Source organism: Branchiostoma belcheri, unplaced genomic scaffold (assembly GCF_001625305.1).
Source record: "Branchiostoma belcheri isolate BF01 breed outbred unplaced genomic scaffold, Haploidv18h27 scaffold129, whole genome shotgun sequence".
Lineage (NCBI taxonomy): Eukaryota > Metazoa > Chordata > Leptocardii > Amphioxiformes > Branchiostomatidae > Branchiostoma > Branchiostoma belcheri.
Window position 1 is genome coordinate 393503 of NW_017802702.1, and position 21742 is coordinate 415244.

The 21742-nt window shown below is 41.2% G+C and overlaps 1 protein-coding gene across 1 annotated transcript; it reads right to left on the reverse strand.

Annotated features, from left to right (window-relative positions):
- Positions 1-2706: 2706 nt before the first annotated feature.
- Positions 2707-7858, reverse strand: LOC109463607 (contactin-associated protein-like 5). The gene is made up of 6 exons (XM_019760460.1): positions 7759-7858; positions 6771-6914; positions 6146-6252; positions 4755-4842; positions 3517-3627; positions 2707-3083 (listed from the first exon to the last, which is right to left on the reverse strand). Exons 1-6 carry the CDS (start codon positions 7856-7858, stop codon positions 2911-2913), a joined length of 723 nt encoding a protein of 240 aa, XP_019616019.1. The 3' UTR covers positions 2707-2910.
- Between the last annotated feature and the right edge of the window lie 13884 nt (positions 7859-21742).

Sequence of the window (21742 nt, forward strand, 5' to 3'; positions counted from 1 at the left end):
GGGGGCATATCCTTCCCAGCCTCTACCAGGCTTAGGAGGCGGCTGGAAAGAGCGACCCTCATAAAACATGCGTGCACGTGGCTTCCCAGTGTCCTAGTGTCCGTAGACCATGCATATGTAGGCAAAGTATGTACAAGTATGTACGCGACTACGCGTAATGGTAAAATACTAGTATGGAAAGTATGGGTGTTTTCATTGTTTTTTAATTATTATAGGAGAGTATTTTTCGGCATCTATTAATTATCAAGGCTTTTAAACTATCTGTAATGTTTGTATAAAGACCGGGTACGGGTATTTGATTGACCTGATACGATAATATAGGGAATTATCATATAGCCAGATGACGTCAACCAATCAGAAGGCTCCATTTTAAATTGGTTATCATTAGAATAACCGGCAACTGTTTGGACCGTACCATTATGCAGGGGACAGGGCACTAACAGTAGTGTTAAGACTTTTAGTATTTATCATATATACTACATGTCTTAACACTACTAACTGTTGTGTTTTCAAATAAATAATTCGAAATAAACTACAATACGTTTTAATTAGCTAGCAAAACGTATTGTATTTTATTTTGAATGATTTAGTCTAAAATACAACACAAATCAAAAAGAAATGAAATTTAAACAGAAAAAAGACTTAAACATGATTTTGACACCCCCACTAAAAGTGGTACTGTCACGAGGTCACCGCAGATGATTGCCAAGATGATCATGCCATCTTGTTTCACGTAACATAGAATGTGAGAGTTTTTTCGGCAATAAAAGAATTTTATAGAGGAAGTTGTGTCAAATAACTGATCAGTTGGGTAGGCTATATAATAATAACTAACGTTAATGCCCCGCCGTATCCTCGGTGTATACTGTGAAATAATCCCTTGTCAGGTGCAGAAATCACCTCATAAACTACCTCGTTTGCTACGCTCACTTGGTGGTTTATTCGGCGGTTATCGCACCTGACCAGGAATTATCTTACCACATATACCTTGGAGCGGGGCATTAAGTTATTAACCAGGGCTAGAGCGAAGTGGATACAAAAACATAATTACATGTGGGGTTTATGACTTGCATTAAGTATGCATCCTGTAATGTACATACAGGAATTTCAGATATCTTGATTGGTTGTATTATTTGATTGGATGAGCAAATCTAAAGTTGTTATTGATATTAACAGTCGTTATTGATACTCAATTCTACTACTACTTAACTCAATAACTAGGACTAAAGCTACTAGTATATGGTTCAAACTATCTTTACTGTGCTGAAGGACTTAGTCTTCTTAAAAAAGTCAGGCAGAGGTAACAGAAAGTCTTACATTTTATTTACCAAGGAAATGCAAATCACACTCCTTACTACCAGTAAGTCATACAGTGACATTTCTGTATCTTTATCGGTATAGAAAGTATAACCGCCCTTCGGCGTAACACACCAGCTTCGCAGGCACGTGGCGCAGCGGCAGATAGCTGTATCACACCGAACGACTTGTTACACTCAATCTTTGCACATTTAATTGTAGGGAATGCTTAAAGCTTTCTGGTGATGATGCTCCAATTGTGCTTGGTGGCAACGAGTTCCACTCTACTATAATTCTTGGAAAATACGAGTTTCAGCAAAACTTAACATTCAAATTAACAGTCTACAGTCACCAAGTGAACATTTACTTACAAGTACATGTAGGGTTTATGACTTTCATCAAGCATGAATCCTGTTGTAATGTTTCAGATATCTTGTAGTTAAGGAGACAGGTATTTCTTTTACACAACCAATAAATTCTCACCTTGCTGACGTTTCGGTGTCTGTCAGACACCTTCTTCAGAGCTTCTGACTGGAGTACTGCGTCTCGCCACCTACATCGGCTACGTATAGCGGCGAAATGCAGTACTCCAGTCAGAAGCTCTGAAGAAGGTGTCTGACAGACACCCTAACGTCAGCAAGGTGAGAATTTACCGGTTGTGTAAAAGAAATACCTGTCTCCTAAGTTCTACCAACCTGATGAAATTATTTTCGGATCTTGTAGTTTAGTTATTTATAATGTATGAGCACCTTAAAAGTTGAAGATTAAGTTGTTAAGGTACACGCAACACTATAATCCTTGTGTATTTTTGTCTAATGAGTTCTATAGCTAGGCACACAAGGCATCAAGTCTTAACATGTAGTATTTGTTACTACTCAAAAGTCAACAGGAATTTTATCGAAATCAACCAATTAAGAAAATTCAAACATATGTACATGCAAACCATGCAAACCTCTATTAGAAAACCATACAAACTTACAAGAAATACAACAAAACATAAACATCGACACCTCAGATCTACTGGTAACGTATTCTGCTGATAATATAATGCCGAATCAAACCTTGCACATTAAAAACTAAACCCATCATAATAGGTTGGCTTCCATGACTAAGATATGTTAGTTATAAATCACTCACTCACTCACTCACTCACTCACTCACTCACTCTCTCACTCACTCACTCACTCACTCACTCACTCACTCACACACTCACTCACTCACTCACTCACTCTCACTCACTCACTCACTCACTCACTCACTCACTCACTCACACTCACTCACTCATTCCTCACTCACTCACTCTCTCTCTCACTCACTCTCTCTCACTCACTCACTCACTCACTCACTCACTCTAACTCACTCACCCACTCACTCTCTCACTCATTCCTCACTCACTCACTCACTCTCACTCTCTCTCTCACTCACTCACTCACTCACTCACTCACTCACTCACTCTCTCCCACACATCAAGGTATCTACCAAAAATGTAATGAATTCATTTTTGTTACTTTCGCACTGCATCTTTGCATGTTAAAATGTTTGAGTGAACACTGCGTGCTGTATTGGTTAATTTCTTCCACAGACAGACAAATGCAATGATTCACACAGATAGGCTCAGGGATAGCAGATGAGTTTCCCCAGGGTGTGATAGCCATCTTCAGAACCATCACCAGTATCCCCAAACCTGAGCTGGGCGACCGGCAGGTCATTCTTGTGGGACAGGAACCCAGAATCCTCACGCCATGTGTAAACATTGACGTCACAGTTGCATCTACCCTGGCATGTGCCTGTTGTGCAGGGGAAGAACAAAGAGAAAGATTTATTAATTTGTGAAAAATTTTGTCTCAAAGAGAAGTAACATAATGCACAAAACAAAAACCGGAAGTTCTGCGGCAGTACCAAGGTCATCCACCAGGAGGCCCATATTTGACCTTGACCTTTGTCTTCCTAAGACTTACCAACATACCAAATATCATGATAATCCATAAAGGCGTTATGCTGGCTACAAATGTGCGGAAACACAACAGACAGACAGACAGACACACAGACAGACGCGCCAAAAACAATACCTCCATTTTTTTTGGAGGTAAAAATAGCCCCTCCGGTCTCTAAACACTGCCTTTGAATAAAAAATGGACACATGACAAATCTACCTATCCTATTCTACCCTGAATTGCCAGCATGATGCAGGTTAATGCCTTATATATAAGTCATAATAACCTGTTTGTCCACAGGCACATTTCCCACTGCCAGGACTGGCACCTCCCCAGTAGTCAGCCTGGCGACCGTCCCAGGTCACCCACCAGGCAACGGGTCGGTGCTCCCAGATCACTGAAGCAAGGCATTCATACTGGAAGTACATATTTACCTCCATGAAAAATTGAGGTATTGGTTTTGGCGTGTCTGTGTGTGTGTGTCCGTGCGTCTGTCTGTACTGCAGCAGAACTTCCGGGTTTTGTATCTTTTGTCCTGAACATGCTATGTTCTTGACTTTTTGGTGACAGATAGCTTTCCCTGTCAGGAATAAGTGGTGTGGGTTTGGTCTCCCTAGCAGCTTGTTCTGAAACCGCAGGGGACTTTCTGGCGAAAACTTTAAAAGCCAATAAATCCAGCTGGGAACAACGTATTTTCGTCTTTTTTGGTATGTAGGTAGCTGACAGGGAGTTGTACATAATTAAATCCAAAAATACAAATGAGCACTTAATTTGCATAATTAAAGAGGAAATTCTATAATTACAATGTTTATATAATAGTACGTTTATACATGTAATCTATTTAATCTGTGGCAGACGGAACATCAACAGATACCAATTATGCAAATGATGACCTAATTTGCATAATTAATGTGAACATTCTGTGACTCCTTTTTGGGGAATGACGGGAATTTTATACCTTGTGACATGTGTAAGTTGCTTAAAGGTTGTTAACCTTCTAAGGCATTATGTTAATGTAGAGGTAATTTGCATAACTATTGAGGACATGTTGAAATGAAGCATGACAAAGGAGAGGAATTTTATATGAAAAATATTGATATTTGAATTTAGAAGACCATAAATTAGACTAGATTATGCTAATTACGACCTTATTTCCATAGTGAATGAGACAAATAATAAAAAATTTACAAAAACTAATTTCATGGAGATCTCCGAATTCTTGTTTTTATTGCAGTGGGCCTTTAATGGTGGAAATTTACCGGAAATGATATCTTTTGATGTTGTGTAATTTGCCCAATGGGCAGAGAATATGGTGACATTCATACACACACACCAATTGAAATATAAGACAAAGATCTATGAAGATATGAGATCACTGAACTCTAGTAACTTTGTAAATACTTTCCCTTGTATCCTACTATGTCCAGCATTTCGATCAGACACAAGTTCAAGTTTCGATCAGACACATGACTGTTTCCCAGGCTAACCTCTGGCACGCCTGAACTGTAAACAAGACTTACTTACCTTGATGTGCTGTTTGCAATGAGATGACCGGTCCACCACAGCACTCACTTGGTCCATGCTGTTCCAGTATGTCACATCCTTGGAGTAGCTACCTGGATTCTCAAACCCTTTCACACGTGTCCGTGTCTCACTGTCGTGGCCAATCAGCGTAATTACTGAAAATGTAACGAAGCGTTCAAACACTAGACTGATCTTATTTTTAAAACTTATCTTTCTAGTCTATTTGAACGTCAGAATTTCAGCTAGAAACGTTAACCTCAAATCCTACATGCGGGTACTTGCTTTGTCTTCTAAGCAGCATGTGTTTGTGTGTGTATGTCTGTGCGAGTGTGAATGAATGAATGAATGAATGAATGAATGAATGAATGAATGAATGAATGAATGAATGAATGAATGAATGAATGAATGAATGAATGAATGAATGAATGAATGATTGAAACTCGCACACGAGTGAACTTCCGATCACCACCACATAACACGGGTCAAAATCTACTCAAAGGTAGAGGTCACATTTTCTTTGCCTAATGTTCCTCAGATTGACGTGACTTGCCAGCACACTCTGATTTGTTTACTAAGACCACACTGACTTAATTTCATGGACTGACTTCCTCCGAAGACCCCCAAACTAGTGCGCGCGGGCGAATAGAATAAATCCGGCCAAAAGTAAAAATGGTACTAAACCACAGGAATACAAAGCTGGTATTGTGAATTTGCGGCAGTGCATAGCGACGTATACAACAAGCCGGCACATGTTGGATTTTTGCGGAATTTATCAATCGGCACTGTACGTAATATGTACTGATTTTTAGTTTTGAGAGCAAGCGAAAATCAATGTGCGCGCGGATGTCATCCATAAAGTTAAGGTAGCAGAACACAGTATTCCTCCGCGACCCCCGGAGACGATGACGTAGGGATAAGAAATGAGTGCGACAAACAGCTTGCACCGCTTGTACACAGCCTAACGTGGATGACACCGGGACATACAAGTTACCGTATGGTACCATAATATGTCGGCTTTGATATCGCATAATTGAGATTAGGAAGGCTGCTCAATCGGCGTATAAATGCGCGTGACCTTTTCGCTGCCTGGCAGGGTGAGTCGGCTGCAGTTCCGGTGCGCTCCGCAGGAGGCCATTTAAAAGAGAGCGGCATAATGTCAAAAAAAACGATAACTTTTTGTACTTTTTTGTTATTTTGTACATCGTACCCTATATTTGAACATATTCGTTTCTCGTGCTTTTCTATGGTACCCTACTGTATTTTTATCCGAGTCGATGTCAGTCACTTCCGGGTCCTTAACTATAGAAATCCCCATAGGCGAAAAACTGTGTTCTGCTACCTTAAGTCGGTGTGGCCTAACCTTTCTGTCCCTGTAAGTCGCACTGGACAACCATTGGCAGGACCCCGCGCCTTGGACCGTCAGGGTCGATCACGTAGAAAGTCTGGTCATCAATGCCACTTCTTTCTGCTACTTCAGTGCAGCTGGATGGAGGATAACCTGTTGAGGAAAAATTTAACTTAATGTTTTTGTACTTTTTTCAACTTCAGCAATAATCAAAGTGGTTGATCATCCCGATTAAAGGTCAATTTAGAAACCCCACTAGTACAATGAAAGTTTTAAAAGACTGGCAATGAAAACATACATTGTCATGGCGACGGTGGTTCATGTTAGGGTAATTGTTTGCATGGCACTGCCATCTTTTCATGATTTTGAGCAAGACAGATACAGTGCACTCCTCCCCCGAGTGTATAGTGAACGAGCCCTGGGGCCACCGAAAGTAGGGCCATCCGTGGCAGACAGGTCTTCTGGGTCTTCCCAAGGGTTTCCAGGAATGTGGGCATAGATGTGGGTCAGGGAAATGCCTGTGGACATTCCATTCCTGTGGACAAAATGCCTGTACCATTCCTAGAATTCTTGCAAATTGCACACAATACTGTACCATTAGGCTCCTCCATGAGACGTCGCCAAAAACCTGCCATGTGTTGAATATGTCACCTCGTCATGATAGTCCTTACCTGTTGAGTCAGAATGAGTTGTGTTCCGGATGTGTTTCTCAAGGACTGACAGTCTCTTCTCAAGATCTTCATTCTGTTGCCTCAGGCCTGAAGTCTGTTCTGTCAGCTCCTGATAGTTGCTTTGCAGTTCACTTATCTGAGTATCTGTTGAGATGATTTACTTTTATAGTACTTACTTAACTAGAATATAGGTCTATACAGAGCATAGGGTTTTGGTGCCCATGTCCATTTCCGTAGCCCTTGGGCGACACACAGTTGTGCAGGGCACTACAGCAGGGGGCTAGTCTGCTGGTAGTGCTGTGTGTTTGACCTTCCCACACTCTTTCTCATATGTGCTGAGTGCTAAGCAGAGATGTACCATTTTTAAAGTCTTTGGTATGACCCGGCCGGAGTTTGAACTCACGACCTCCCGGTTACAAAGCGAACACTCTACCAATTGAGCTACTGCACCGGTAGAATATAGCTAGATAGGTAAATAAATGGATAGACAGATAGATAAACGTACTATGAACCTTTTCTGATTTGATCATTGACCTGGAAATGGGGTGTATTGTCTGTAATATCAAGTTTCCTGACCAAATGTAACATCTGTGGCCCAGCCCAAGGTCGGTAACCCAAAAATCAGAAGTTGTGTCTATGGTAGATTGTGTAGATTGTGTTGATGTTTATGTTTGCCTCTTACATATTACCTATTTTCTTGGTGTGTTTTATCATGGAGAAGAGAAGCAGGATTGGGCATTCGTCTACACAAGTGGGTAAAATACTTGACCTTGTAAGGAAGAGGAGGGTAAGTAGTGTATCTTAAAATGTGTTGGTTAATGACGCAAGATAAAGCACATAATTTACAAAACACTTAGTCTAAATATTTCATGGAGGTATGGGATTTTGGGGCTCTTGTTATTTATACAAATAAGATCCGCATTATACAGAATGGGGATCCATTTCTTCTTGTGCTCAGTTTTGTATAAAGATAGAAATAGACTCTTACCTGCACGAGCACTGCTTTTTGCAGGTGTTCCAGTTCGTCCAGCAGGGCACACCGCGCGTCCAGGTAGACCTTGCGGACCGATGGGCCCAGCTGGCCCCATGGGCCCCTTTATTCCAGGCGATCCAGTTGGCCCAAGTGGCCCCTTTTCCCCTGGTAACCCAGGTGGGCCAGGGGGCCCGACAGGCCCAACATCACCTAGGCCTCCCTTTTCCCCTGGTAACCCAGGTGGGCCAGGTGGCCCGACAGGCCCAATATCACCTAAGCCTCCCTTTTCCCCTGGTGGTCCAGGTGGGCCAGGGGGCCCGACAGGCCCAACATCACCTAGGCCTCCCTTTTCCCCTGGTGGTCCAGGTGGGCCAGGGGGCCCGACAGGTCCAACATCACCTAGGCCTATGGGCCCCTTTTTTCCTGCTGGTCCAGGCTCCCCTTGAGGCCCGAAGGAAAACAAACGCAAAATACAATCATATATTTATATTCACAATTAATTTGACATCGATTGAACCAATCAGAAAATAAGAATTCGGCGACCTCATACCTACATGCAAATATTTCGAGGGTTTTGTATTTTCATTTGGTTCTGGGATTTTTCTCAACTACTACGGGGATGTGATGATTACATGTACACGTAGCATAATTTATTCTATACTAGGTTCTATATGGTTTTCTCAACTCAAATTACATATGTATTTATGTGAAAGTCCTCGTGGGCAAGGTCTTAAGCTTGTTTCAGCATTCAATATCAATTATGCAAATGACATTCACATTAACATAATATATGCATAGTGATGTTACCTTTAACTAACATACACATGTTACAAGAGATGAAATTTCCATCATTTACCTTAACCCTATCTAGACCGGGGGGGGGGTCGTCACTGAATGCCATCCAGTAAATTTCTAGCGGCGACCGATTTATGAATAATTTATCAAGGCCCATGGACGCGGTTCTTTCACTTGTAGAGTAGCCACTGATCCGGTGGCACAAGATGTGCGAAGACACGTACTTCACAACCATTGTTCGTCGATATAAAGCATTAAAAAGAGAATTTTCGTAGGACTGCCATTACTTTACAAGTTTGCAGCTTGTGTATTGAGAACGGGTACCTTCATAATTCTGCTGGCTGTTTGTAGAAAAAGGCAGAATGAAACAGTTTTCAATACCATGACAACTTAGCAGATAACACGCAATGAAGCCTACTTTTTACGCAGATTGTAGCACTACGTAATGTTACACAAACTAACAGCAGATGTTTTAAGGAATTCACAGAAATGACAATGATAGATAATGTAACGCATAAACATTATACAGCACATGAAGAGTAACACTAATGTAGTCGTGTTTGGCAGGGTATGGCAAGTTATAGTAGGTACATGTATCGGCTCAATCTTTAACGGGTAAGTTGACAGCAACAAGCAAGATGCATAGGTTCTATTACTTGCGTCCAGATTTGGGACGATCACATGTTACTTTTTCGCCGCAGTTTTGCATGTAGTGGTTGCTTCGGCAGCCTTTCCGCTGACGCAAACAAACACACAGTAGTTTGAGGTTCGACAGTTCTTACAACGTTAGCGCTTGAAGTTGCTGTGGTGTTCTCCAAGTTTGTTGGTCTGGTGATGCTGTCTTTGTTGGCTTGTTGACTGTCATTTCCCTCCATTTTTGTGTTTGCTAGAAATCTACTGGATGTCGTATAGTGTACACGGGGGGGGGGGGCTAAATGTGCCCGCGGCAACTTTGATGTCACATAGCGTCTGGACGGCTAGAGCTAAAACCGCCAAACTTGGTGACTTTTCCTAAAATATTGTTGGCAACAAATATGTATCAGTGGAATAAGATTATGATTTTTTTTGTTGCCATGGCAACGGGTTTCTGACAGGCATTATTTGCCAAATTTAATAATTTCCATTTAAACAACAGAATTTTATGGGTTTTATGTCAAGTTACACATTGTTTCTAATATAAATAACATCACATATAATTATATGTAAATTTTATCAATACAAATGCATAATTTATGCTAATTTGATGACGTCATTGGCCAAAATCCAAGATGGCGGACCATATCATTAGATCAGGTAAATACAGCTCATTTCCCTTAAAATTTCATCGATACTCCCAATTCTTTTTACAAAAAAGGTTTATATGAACGTCTTTAGTCTGTATACAATGTATTTTAGGCTTTATCCTGAAAAAAAACTATTTTTCAAAATTCAAGATTGATGATCCAAGATGGCGGATAGGTAATATATGCATGACGTCATTTATGACGTCACCGGTGTCGCTATGGGCAACATAAGACTTAGTACATCCTAATATTCTGTCATAAACACTTTTGGTAAAGTTATGTCGTATACTGTTTAGATTTCAGGGAATAACCTATCTAGACGGTTTTGGCCAATAAAATCACATTAATGACGTCATAATGACGTCATATTACGTCACAACGACATAAAAATTGTAGATATGATAAATTTTTACTAGTACACCATCCTCTGAAAATTTGGTGGTCCTACGATATACCGTTCGCGAGTTCTGAGGGGGGGGCAAGAGACCCCCCCCCCGTCCCACCAAGCCCAAAAAACCCGGTCTAGATAGGGTTAAAGAAACCATGGCTTATTTGTATTAAACATGCAAATTATGTGTTCATTTACATGATATGTCTCTGTTAATGTTTCACGTGACATACATTACATGTATCAAAGCCTTTAATGTGCAATGATCAATTTCCTCATTAATTATGCAAATTGAGCCCTCATTTACGTAATTTTAATTCAATTGTGTACATCTCTGTGTACGCTATCTACATGCCAAAATTCATGAAAACTCGTCATTTCTTTCTTGATTTATCCGCTTTTGAAGATGTCGCGGCCGGAACCGCCTCTGCAGTTCCAGAACAAGCTACTTGGGGGACCAAACATGACAGTTCATGACAGGAAAAGCTATCTGTCACATAATAAATCAGGACCGTAGAATATTCAGGACAAAAGATAAGAAACCGTCAGTACTGCTGTAGTACCAAGGTCAGCTACCAGGAGGCCTAGATTTGACCTTGGTATTTGCCTTCCTAAGAACTACCAACAGATCACATATCAACACAAATGTGGTAAATCTTCATAAATACATAAATACATAAAAACACAATCCATAAAGGCGTTCTGAAGTTATGCTAACCACAAGTAGGTGAAAACACAGAGAAACAGAAACACAGACAGGCCGAAAACAATACCTACATGTTCATGTAAGTTACTAGATTTAGCAATAAGCAATAGTATGAACTGCATGGCAGGAATCCGAAATAAATCTATGCGGTTGGTCTGTAACTTATTCTCTCAATTTCTTTTAACTTGCAATCATATTTATTGTATAACTTTATACTGAGTGTTGTAAAGAACATATTATGCAAAGTATTATGTGCGTTGTGTTGTTAGAATTCTCCTTAACTCACGTTCCAGCTCATTTAGTCGCAACCGGTTTTGGATTTTTGTCACATCCCTCGAAAGAGCGCTGGCTTTGACTGCGTTAAAAAGAGATAGATAGATAGAGAGAAATGTACTGTTAATTAACATTGCTGCGTTTCAAAGTATATACATGTAAGATATTACAAAATACAGCGATAGGCTTACTGCACGGTGCACTAACAATGGAGTGAATGGGAAACGGTTTGGGATTTTGGGATTTGGTGCAATTGACCGGAGTGTGCAAGCAAGCGTTGTGCAATTAATTGGCTTCCCCTGCACTACAAAGAATTAATCAGTTATAAAGGCGCTGACCTGCAAAATATAACGATGATGTTGCGATGAGAATAATGCTGGTGATCTTCAACATCGTCTTGAACAGATTCCAACATTTCTTCTTCTTGTTTGTGTCATCATCGTCCAATGCATCTGTGAGAATGAATGAATGAGAAAATAAATGAAATGCTTCTTTATGGATAAAGCACAGAGCTATCCCAACTAGAGGGACAAGTCTCCAACGGCAGTTGTCCTCAGCTGGCGGACGAGAGCAGCGCCAGGCGGGCTGGCGTAGTCAAGGCGGACCTTGAGCGTAACCAAGTCATCCGGCAGCTCGCTGCAAGCACCCCAACCGGAACCAGCACGTCTCCCTCGATATGGATCCGCTGGGGAAGACGGATGCCCATTCAAGTGTGTGGGTCTCAGATTCGCGACCTGTTATCCACCTTAAACAAATTCACGAAGGCCACCGTGTCAACTGTAACCCTCACTCAGGTGTAGGGACTGACACGGTCATCATACTCGGAAAATCTGTATCTATATATCTGTACATGAATCTGTATCTGTGCATGGATATGTATCTGTACATGGATCTGTATCTGATTGCATAAAGATATCGAGTGATTGCCATAGATATCTCACCATACAGAATTTATTGAGATATCTCACCATGCATACTTTTGTGGCATACGATGGCAGAGGGCAAAACTATCAGTGTCTGAAATCGAGCACCTTAAAGCATAGTCTAAACATACAATAAACAAAACCGGGACCAAAGGATACCCTTGAAGAACACCAGTGTCAATATCAGTCTCTCCATCTGGAGTGATAACTACTGCAGTAACAATTTTGTCTATCTCGTAATTCAACACACTAAAACTGCAGGGATTGAAGTTTCCCGGGTTGGATCGGCCTTGATCGCGCTACAGATAGCGTAATTTAGACGGTATGCCTAAATACCTCAACCGACCTCGTAATGGGTTAATATGCAGTATAAATGGGCTAACAACCTTTTCCAACGCTCTGGATACATTGTCTATGCTTGTATGAATGAAAAAAACACTGTAACTCTGACATACTTACCAGTGTCATTGCAGATTGCTTCGGCTCGAATACTGGCATTATATTTATGGTTAGAACTAGGTTTTAACATCTGTGTCTATAATATCACCAGGGTCCATAATATCACCACCTTAAGAAACAGTGTGCTTAAAGATATTTTTACTGCAACATACTTTTGGTATGCACTCCTTCACACCTCAAATGTACATACCTAGGGTATGTTGCAGTAAAAATATCTTTAAGCACACTGTTTCTCAAGGTGGCGATATTATGGACCCTGGTGATATTATGGACACAGACGTAATATCATAGCCTGGGTACCATCCTACTTGTATGCCGGGGCTCCCGGCATACAAGTAGGATGGTACCCAAGCTAGTAATATCATTTGTAATTTTTGTAATATTTCAGTCGTATTAATTCTACAACTTCTAGAACATTGGTTGTTCGGTCCGTTGATGTTTCTATAGAAAGACAATTTAGGTGCACGTGGATCATTAAGAGAAGGTAATCAGCTAGGGAATTAATCAAACTGCTGTAGAAGGGTATGCTTTATATATCCCTTGGGCATATAATCAATTCAAGTAAAATGCAAAATATCGTAATATGCAGGAAAGAGGTTGAAAACCAGTGAATTCCCCTGGGTGCAATATCATTCAATGTTAGGTTTTCTGTTAGGTCTTGAAATGCACCATAGTTTGCTATGTCCAATTTCTTGCCATATATACTATAGCCTTAGGCCACTGGTATGATTTGATATGTCCACTCTCATTATTATTATTATTATTATTATATAATTAGATTATTCATTTGACGCTTAGAAATGTACAATACGAGTTTATTGAATCGAAATGCGTTATCTAGATATCTATCTTTCCCCGTACGGCCAAGTTTTGGAGTTCCATCCCTGACAAGTGTTTCCCACCAACCTACAATCTACAGGCTTTCAAATCAAACGTTCACCGCCATCTCTTGACATAGCCATGTTTCTCTCATATTTCTAGTTCAATGCCTAGAAGTGGTCGTGTAGGCCTTGCATTGAACCACTCCGTTAAAAAAAATCTATGAAATAAACACCAACCGGAAGTTACATCGCCAACCACTATATTGAAACGTGTAACACTGGCACCTTTTTTTTCCAGAAAATTCAGATGGCATGAAACATCTTTGAAAAAAATCTACAACCTGATCTTAATTCTCCCATGTTTTATGGTATAATTGTTGCCTTTATCTATGTACACTCCAAATTCATGAAAAAATTTGCAATTTAGCTTCAGTCTTGTAAATGACACCAGATGCATGAACAAATTCTCGGATACGGCTAGAAATAGCTTCAAGAATATTGCTTCACAGAGATATAGAATATATTTTAAACTAAATAATAATTCAATTAGAAATAATGATTCAAGTTGGAATCATTCTATCAAGTGGAGCACGTCTGAAGGATGGAACGATGTTCCAATAAGCTGGGAATGAAATACGTTTAAAGTTATTCTTAAGGAAAGTCTTCTATCCGAGCTAGAAATCAAACGTTCACCGCCATCTCCTGACATAGCCACTCTCTCTGGCCGCAAAGCTGGATTCCCTCTTACGCAGACGTAATGTCGCATCCCTATCCCTCTTCTACAGATACTTTCACGGTCGATGTTCAGGAGAATTTGCACTTCTTATTCCGCCGCTCAGAACCTTTCACCACTGGATAGCAAGTGCCGAAGTCCCTAAGTAACGGGTTCCTCACTGAATCGTTCCAGTGCTCGGTGACTCTTGGTGCTGGAAGCCGAGTTCTCAAATCATTTCGGCACTGGGCCTCTGGTGCTTACGTCGGCCGCGCGGCGTACAGTACAGTATCGTAGGCCAAGTCTATGTCTGTAAAAATGTGAGGATCTGAGCCTTGCAGTATTGTCCTGCCGATCACCTTGTCGCCCCGATTATAATTTGCTTCCCGGGCGGTACGATCTCCAAAATATTAGTGTTAGAGTTCAAAGGCGGCATCTCGGTACCCTTTCTAAAGACAACGACTGAAAACATTTAAACATAAGTAATTACATGGGTTATGTTAAGCATATTTTGAAGCAAACAGGCGCTGAAATTTCCAACTTGACACTGCATCCGGCGCTGTGTTACGGCGGGGAAACCAGGCGTCCCCGCCGCTGCAAATCTGTCGGCTTGTAAGTCTGTAAAATTCGTCAAAATTGAAAAAAAGAAAAATTACTGCTGAACGCTGATATTACGTTGACTATCACATGTAATCACCTATAGTAACATAATTTCATCTTAAATTGAACACAACTTGGGGGGACATAACCACTGACGGGGAAACATCCACACCGACGGGGAAACGTCCACACTGACGGGGAAGAGACGTGAGGGAGAAAAGACGTGACGGGGAAACGACTAGAAATCGCACAGACGCCATGATTGTTTGGCCGGCGTGCCGAGTACTTCGGCTAATACGCTGGGAATACATTGTAATGTTCTGGAGTCGATGATAGAAAAAAAAAGAACATAACCGTACTTATTAGAAGAGTTTTGAAATAGTATAAGTAACGTTATATTAGTAAATCTTTGTAAAAGAAAGGCGGCTCAAGCGAGAGTTGTTTCACAACATAACTGGACTAGACCGGTTCCCTCCTTTGTTTACAAACCGACGCCATTTTGTTTCACAGTTCATAGATCTATAGCCCCTTGCAATTGCTTTTTCTAAAATCCGTCTAGCCATGGAGGTTATACAATTACCTCAGCATTTCAAATCCCAAATACCACCGTCAAGGCAATGTTCAAGGTTCTGTCTCTAGCAACCTTCTCGGTCGATCATCGCCGATACAATGTTTCAGTTACTCGCGAGTGCCGACACAAAGCTTTTGTGATTTTTGTCAAACTTATACTTCCAACCAAGGAACTCCTTGTTCCAACCGACGACTTCGGTACGGTTGCACAATGGTGATAGTTTTAGAGTAATACATGTCTCATAAATAACCTTGTCTTGCTGGCATTCCTGGTACAATATTTTTCAATAATTTCATGTCTTAATAAGATCATAGACCCCCAATTTTTTTTTGCCCTGCGGTGGCAGAGTTCCTTCCGCATTCGTTGCGTTTCGCTGCGGTGTGATGCGTTGCACGAGAAATGCCCCCAAATCGTACCTATACAGGGTGATATATAGATGGTACTGTATGTGGAGAACAACAAATGTTGCGCTCAGCAGGACAAGGGTTAAGAAGATTGAAAAAACATGATCTTACGGTGATTCCCTGAACTGGGACGCCATTTGTCTCCAGAATCTTCAGTATTATGTGCTGTTTACCTTAAATCACCGATTTAAAAAAAAAAATGTCGCTCTGAAAAAAATTACAACAACTCATATATTTCATGGAGTTATAAGATCTCCGGATTCTTGTTTGTAATGTTTTTTACAGTAATTCTTTGTTACGCAATGTGTCATTGCAGATTGCTTCGGCTCGAATACTGGCACTATATTTATGGTTAGAACTATATCATTTGTAATTTTTGTAATATTTCAGTCGAATTAATCATACAACTTGTAGCACATTGGTTGTTCGGTCCGTTCATGTTTCTTCGTTATTGTGAACTCTTTAAAGCACCTACATGTTCACAATGTCTTTGTTTTCGATAATTTCTTTTCAATCATCATAGCATCATGTATTATTTATCAAGCTACGTGTAAATGAGGCGGGCTTAGTGAAAGCCCCTCGGGCACACTGTCTTTCCATTTTATTCTTTATTATGTTCATTCATTGTGCGAATAAATAAAATAAGATAAAACAAAACAAGAAGCCATAGGTGACAATCCTCCGTGAAGTTTTATATATTTCAACAAAATCCCAAGCGTCAACGCCAGACCTACTGTGCAGACATTATAATTAGGCAACGGTTAATACAATGAGGGCGCGTCACAAGCATAAAACATACAAAGAGCTAAATCCATTACTGCTCCCAGGGTTAGGGCGTGTAAAGATACTGTGCTTCAAGTTCGAAGTTCATTTTAATTACACACACACAATCATTGCATTCACATAAAGATCGGACTATCATGGTCGTGTCTAGTAACAAAGACAGTCCCACCGTCTTACCGTGCCTGTACCTAATTAGGCGCGCCTGGAACAGGCCAAATTCCAGCAACAGTTGCGGTAAGCACCGCGAGTGTTACTACCGCCGGCCAGATAACCTGAGGATATCTGCTTACAGAACCTCTGCTACCAGACAACTGCCTAAACCTACGGCCCATTCCACAGGATTGTAAAAGTAGGGATGTTTCTAAAATATGCATTTACTTCAATATCAAAACAGCTACGGTAAAAATAAAAAGACGTGCATCATCCCGGACATAATGCCACACCACATGCGAAATTACACAGAAATGCGACGTACGGAAGAATGCGTTTTGGCTGCGAACATCGTCCAAAAAACTTGGCATCTCTTAAGCATGGGCAAAAACATCTGGAACCACTTATCAAAACCACCCCGTATCTGCATGAAGTTCCACCCCCCCCCACTGCTATTCCAAACAACGCGTTTTTCTGGACCATTCCAATTCGCCTCGTAATTGTAGGGGTGCGTCTGCAATATTACATTGACCGCGAAAGCAGCAACGGCAAAAATACACATTCGTGCATCAACACGGGCATGCCCGCAGACGGCGTATAAAATTGCGTGCCGATTACACAAAGAGAACCCAGTGTTTTGACTGCGAACATGAAAAATCAGCCGATCACAACACTCCGTCCGGAGGTCCTGACCTCCTTCACGGAGTAACAAATCGACCTTTTATAGAATGTGACCAAATACTCCTGGTGTGCGAGCATCTGTTGGCTTTAGCCTCGGTCACAACCCGCCGTACGTGCTTTTTGTCCGTACGTTTTTTGGGAGGCTACGTCTGCTACGTTTTTTCTGAAAACGTGGGGCGGGAAGGAGTGGCGTCGACGCACGTCACTCGCACGGTTGCGCAAAGTGTAAGAGTGTGGTCTGCACGCCACGTCTGGCCGTGAGCGGTTGCGTGCATCGTACGTTGCGCAAGTGGTAAGTGAGTTGTACGTGCTTACAACGTACGATCTCTGTGCGATTGCAACTTTACCGTAAGGGGGCCGTACTCACACGTGCTTCTTCCGCACGGCACGTACGGGGCACGCGCGTCGCTCGTACTCGCACGGGTGGTGAATCCGCAGACCGCACGTAGAACAAGACTGGCAATGAAAACATACATTGCCATAGCGACGGTGGTTGCTGTTAGGGTTATTGTTTGCATGGCGCACTGCCATCATTTCATGATTTTGAGGAAGACTTGGTACTTGGACTTTGGACTTTGGTTAAGTCTAGACAGATACAGTACACTCCTCCCCTGTGTGTATAGTGAACGAGCCCGGGGTCACAGGAAGTAGGGCCATCTGGGGTAGACAGGTCTTCAGGTTTCCAGGAATGTGGGTATAGATGTGGGTCAGAGAAATGCCCGTGGACATTCCGCATGCCTGTGGACAAAATGCCTGTACAATTCCTAGAATTCTTGCGAATTGCACACAATACTGTACCATTATGCATTAGGCTCCTCCCTGAGACGTCGCCAAAAAGTTTTACATGCACTTAAAGTTCTACGGCGTGTCTGTATGCTCCCAAATCCGTAGGATTCCGTACGGAGGCGGTACGCACGGATGCCCTACGTTTGCCCACGTTTTTGCACGTAGACAGCACGCAGAAGCACGTACGGAGGGTTGTGACAGTAGCTTAAGGGGTGCCTGCCCGGCACGACCTACTACTAACAAATACCCAGGACAAACCACTATATCAAACCCGTAAATGCCGCTGCAGTACTCTAGAATGCCGCCAAAATAACCATTATCATTCAACCCTCATACCGAATTCAAGGGCACCGCACTGTGGCTCAAAATGTGTGGATAGGGGGTGGGGTGGTGGTGGGGTCTCTGCAACCTATAACGTAACAGAGGACAGATTTCGCCCTATGGGGATTTCTACAGTTAAGGACGCCAATATGACTTACTTCGACGCGGTAAAAAATATAGTAGGGAGCACTTTACAAATACGAAAATCGTATATGTTTGAGTAGAAGGTACAAGCTACAAAATGTCCAGAAACAAAAATTAATCTGTCGGCGTATCTGCTCGTGACGTACACTTTGAAATCGCCCTCTACGGAGGTCAACTGAACTGCAGCCAACTCACCCGAAAGTCGGTTGTGTAATGCCGCGCAATGTAATGTCGGTTGCGTAATACACGAACAGCAAAACCTTCACAATTCAAATCATACAGTCTCAAACCCATTCCTATACCACACAGCACAATTTATATCTAGCTGGTGCTGACGCTCATATCAGGCTTTCTACCCAGTCTGCAAGAATATTCGCTGTACTATTTTCTATACCCGCATCATATAGACCCGGGGGTCGTCCATTAATACTGTGTTCTGCGACCTTGAATCCACTGCTCACCGAATCACGTGTCATCTGTATAACGTGACATCACAGAAGCGGCGGAGTGCTCATTCCTTGATCAGTTCAATTTCTTGTGTCGAAAATTACAGTTTAAACTTGCTTCATGATGAATTCTAGCAGACGAACATTCAAGATAATTATATACAATGTAAGACATACAGTGTAAGACAAGTAAACCGTTTACCTGTTCGAGAGGCGTACATAGGGTTAGGTATTTTCGCGGCGGCGTGCGCAGTTGACCTCCAGTCAGTCTGGGATTGAGGCATGGGTGTGGTGCCTGGAGGATATTCAAGATATGTTTTTAGTCTTACGTCACTGGTATGATCTGATATGTCCACTCTCATTATTATTATTATATAATTGGATTATTCATTTGACGCTTAGAAATGTACAATACGAGTTTATTGAATCGAAATGCGTTATCTAGATATCTATCTTTCCCCGTACGGCCAAGTTTTGGAGTTCCATCCCTGACAAGTGTTTCCCACCAACCTACAATCTACAGGCTTTCAAATCAAACGTTCACCGCCATCTCTTGACATAGCCATGTTTCTCTCATATTTCTAGTTCAATGCCTAGAAGTGGTCGTGTAGGCCTTGCATTGAACCACTCCGTTAAAAAAAATCTATGAAATAAACACCAACCGGAAGTTACATGGCCAACCACTATATTGAAACGTGTAACACTGGCACCTTTTTTTTCCAGAAAATTCAGATGGCATGAAACATCTTTGAAAAAAAATCTACAACCTGATCTTAATTGTCCCATGTTTTATGGTGTAATTGTTGCCTTTATCTATGTACACTCCAAATTCATGAAAAAATTTACAATTTAGCTTCTGTCTTGTAAATGACACCAGATGCATGAACAAATTCTCGGATACGGCTAGAAATAGCTTCAAGAATTTGCTGCACAGAGATATAAAATTTATTTTAAACTAAATAATAATTCAATTAGAAATAATGATTCAAGTTGGAATCATTCTATCAAGTGGAACACCTCTGAAGGATGGAACGATGTTCCAATAAGCTGGGAATGAAATACGTTTAAAGTTATTCTTAAGGAAAGTCTTCTATCATCCGAGCTAGAAATCAAACGTTCACCGCCATCTCCTGACATAGCCACTCTCTCTGGCCGCAAAGCTGGATTCCCTCTCACACAGACGCAATGTCGCATCCCTATCCCTCTTTTACAGATACTTTCATGGTCGATGTTCAGGAGAACTTGCACTTCTTGTTCCGCCGCTCAGAACCTTTCAGCGTGCCACTAGGTTCTCTTCCAGTTCTCATCAATACACCGTTAACATACCTGTCTCCAAGTCATTTTACAACAACAGCTTCTTTCCCCGGACTGCAAAAATCTTTCAAACAGATGCTTTCCGTCCGACTACAATCCACAAAGCTTCAAAACAAAGGTCCACTGCCATCTCCTGACATAACTACATTATACTCACTTAAGTACCTCTAGCTCTATGCCTAGAAGTGGCCAAAAATAATTGGCCTTGCATTGAGCGACACCGTTAAAAAAATAGGTGGCAAATTTTCCACGTTATGCAGAAACACACTACCTCCTTTGTCCCCAGTCTTGGGCTGATGCTTCCTCCCAAACATAGTCACTGTGTCTCTTGCCAGCTTCCTGCTGGCCAGCGAAGGCGCGAAGACAGACCAAGTCGATACGCTTAGAAATATGTACGTCGCCTTTTCTAGCCAAGACGAAATTCATGAATACAAACTAAGTATTCTACAGCAAACATCTTCCATTTTGCATGTGCAAAATTAAAACTGAAAGAAAGATAACCAACTGCGTGGAGACCAATTACATAAAAGCTCAGCTTTCATCACATGTGATGAAAGCTCCTTGACTACACACATTGAAATGCCTGCTTGTTTTCGTCGCATATTATAGGCTAGTATTAAATCGGGAATAATTTGTGACAGAAAAAAAGGCACCAGTAGTCACTGGCCTGTGTTTTAGGTCATGAAAATATATATTGAGAAGGTTTTTAACCTTTTATATTGACCATTTAGTTCATTGTATCATGATTCTACATTAACTGATTACCCAACAAAGAGCAAATACCAGTAAAATGATCTGTAAGAGACTAGTACTTTTAAAATCTCCAATGAACATTTTCAATGAAAAATACTTTTATTCGGTTCCATTTAGTTTTGTTTTTACATTCAGTTTTTGTTTTAAAACGTACAAGGCATAATAAGACTAAAAGTAGCCCCAGTGCATTCGCTCTTTAGCTACCTGCTTCGCTCTGATTTCGAGAAATTATGACGGGTGACAACACCACAAAACAATAAAGGGAAGAGTTTGAGCAACTAAGTTCGTAAAAAAGGATTTATTTTAAGGTAATCGACGTAAAAAGCGCCTTATACCTTGCATCCAAACCTAAATATCGTCCAAAATAATAAAAGAGTTGAACGTAGTCAAAAGAAATAATTCACTAAACAGAAAACGTGGACGTCGACGCACACTTTGTCAAGAAAACTTCAACAGGAAAACGAAACCAGTACATTCCTACAAACCTAATGCTAAGTGTAGTACAATCACTTCCCGAGTTAGTTAGTTACTGATTATGTACATCGTCCAACAGAGAAGGTTATTAAATACGATGTATTTATCCTCCTTGGTCCAATCGACACCATCAAAGATAATGCGATTAATTATAAGATAACAACAAAAGAATTAAGAAGGCTAACCCAACCGGACAACAATGTAAAATGATA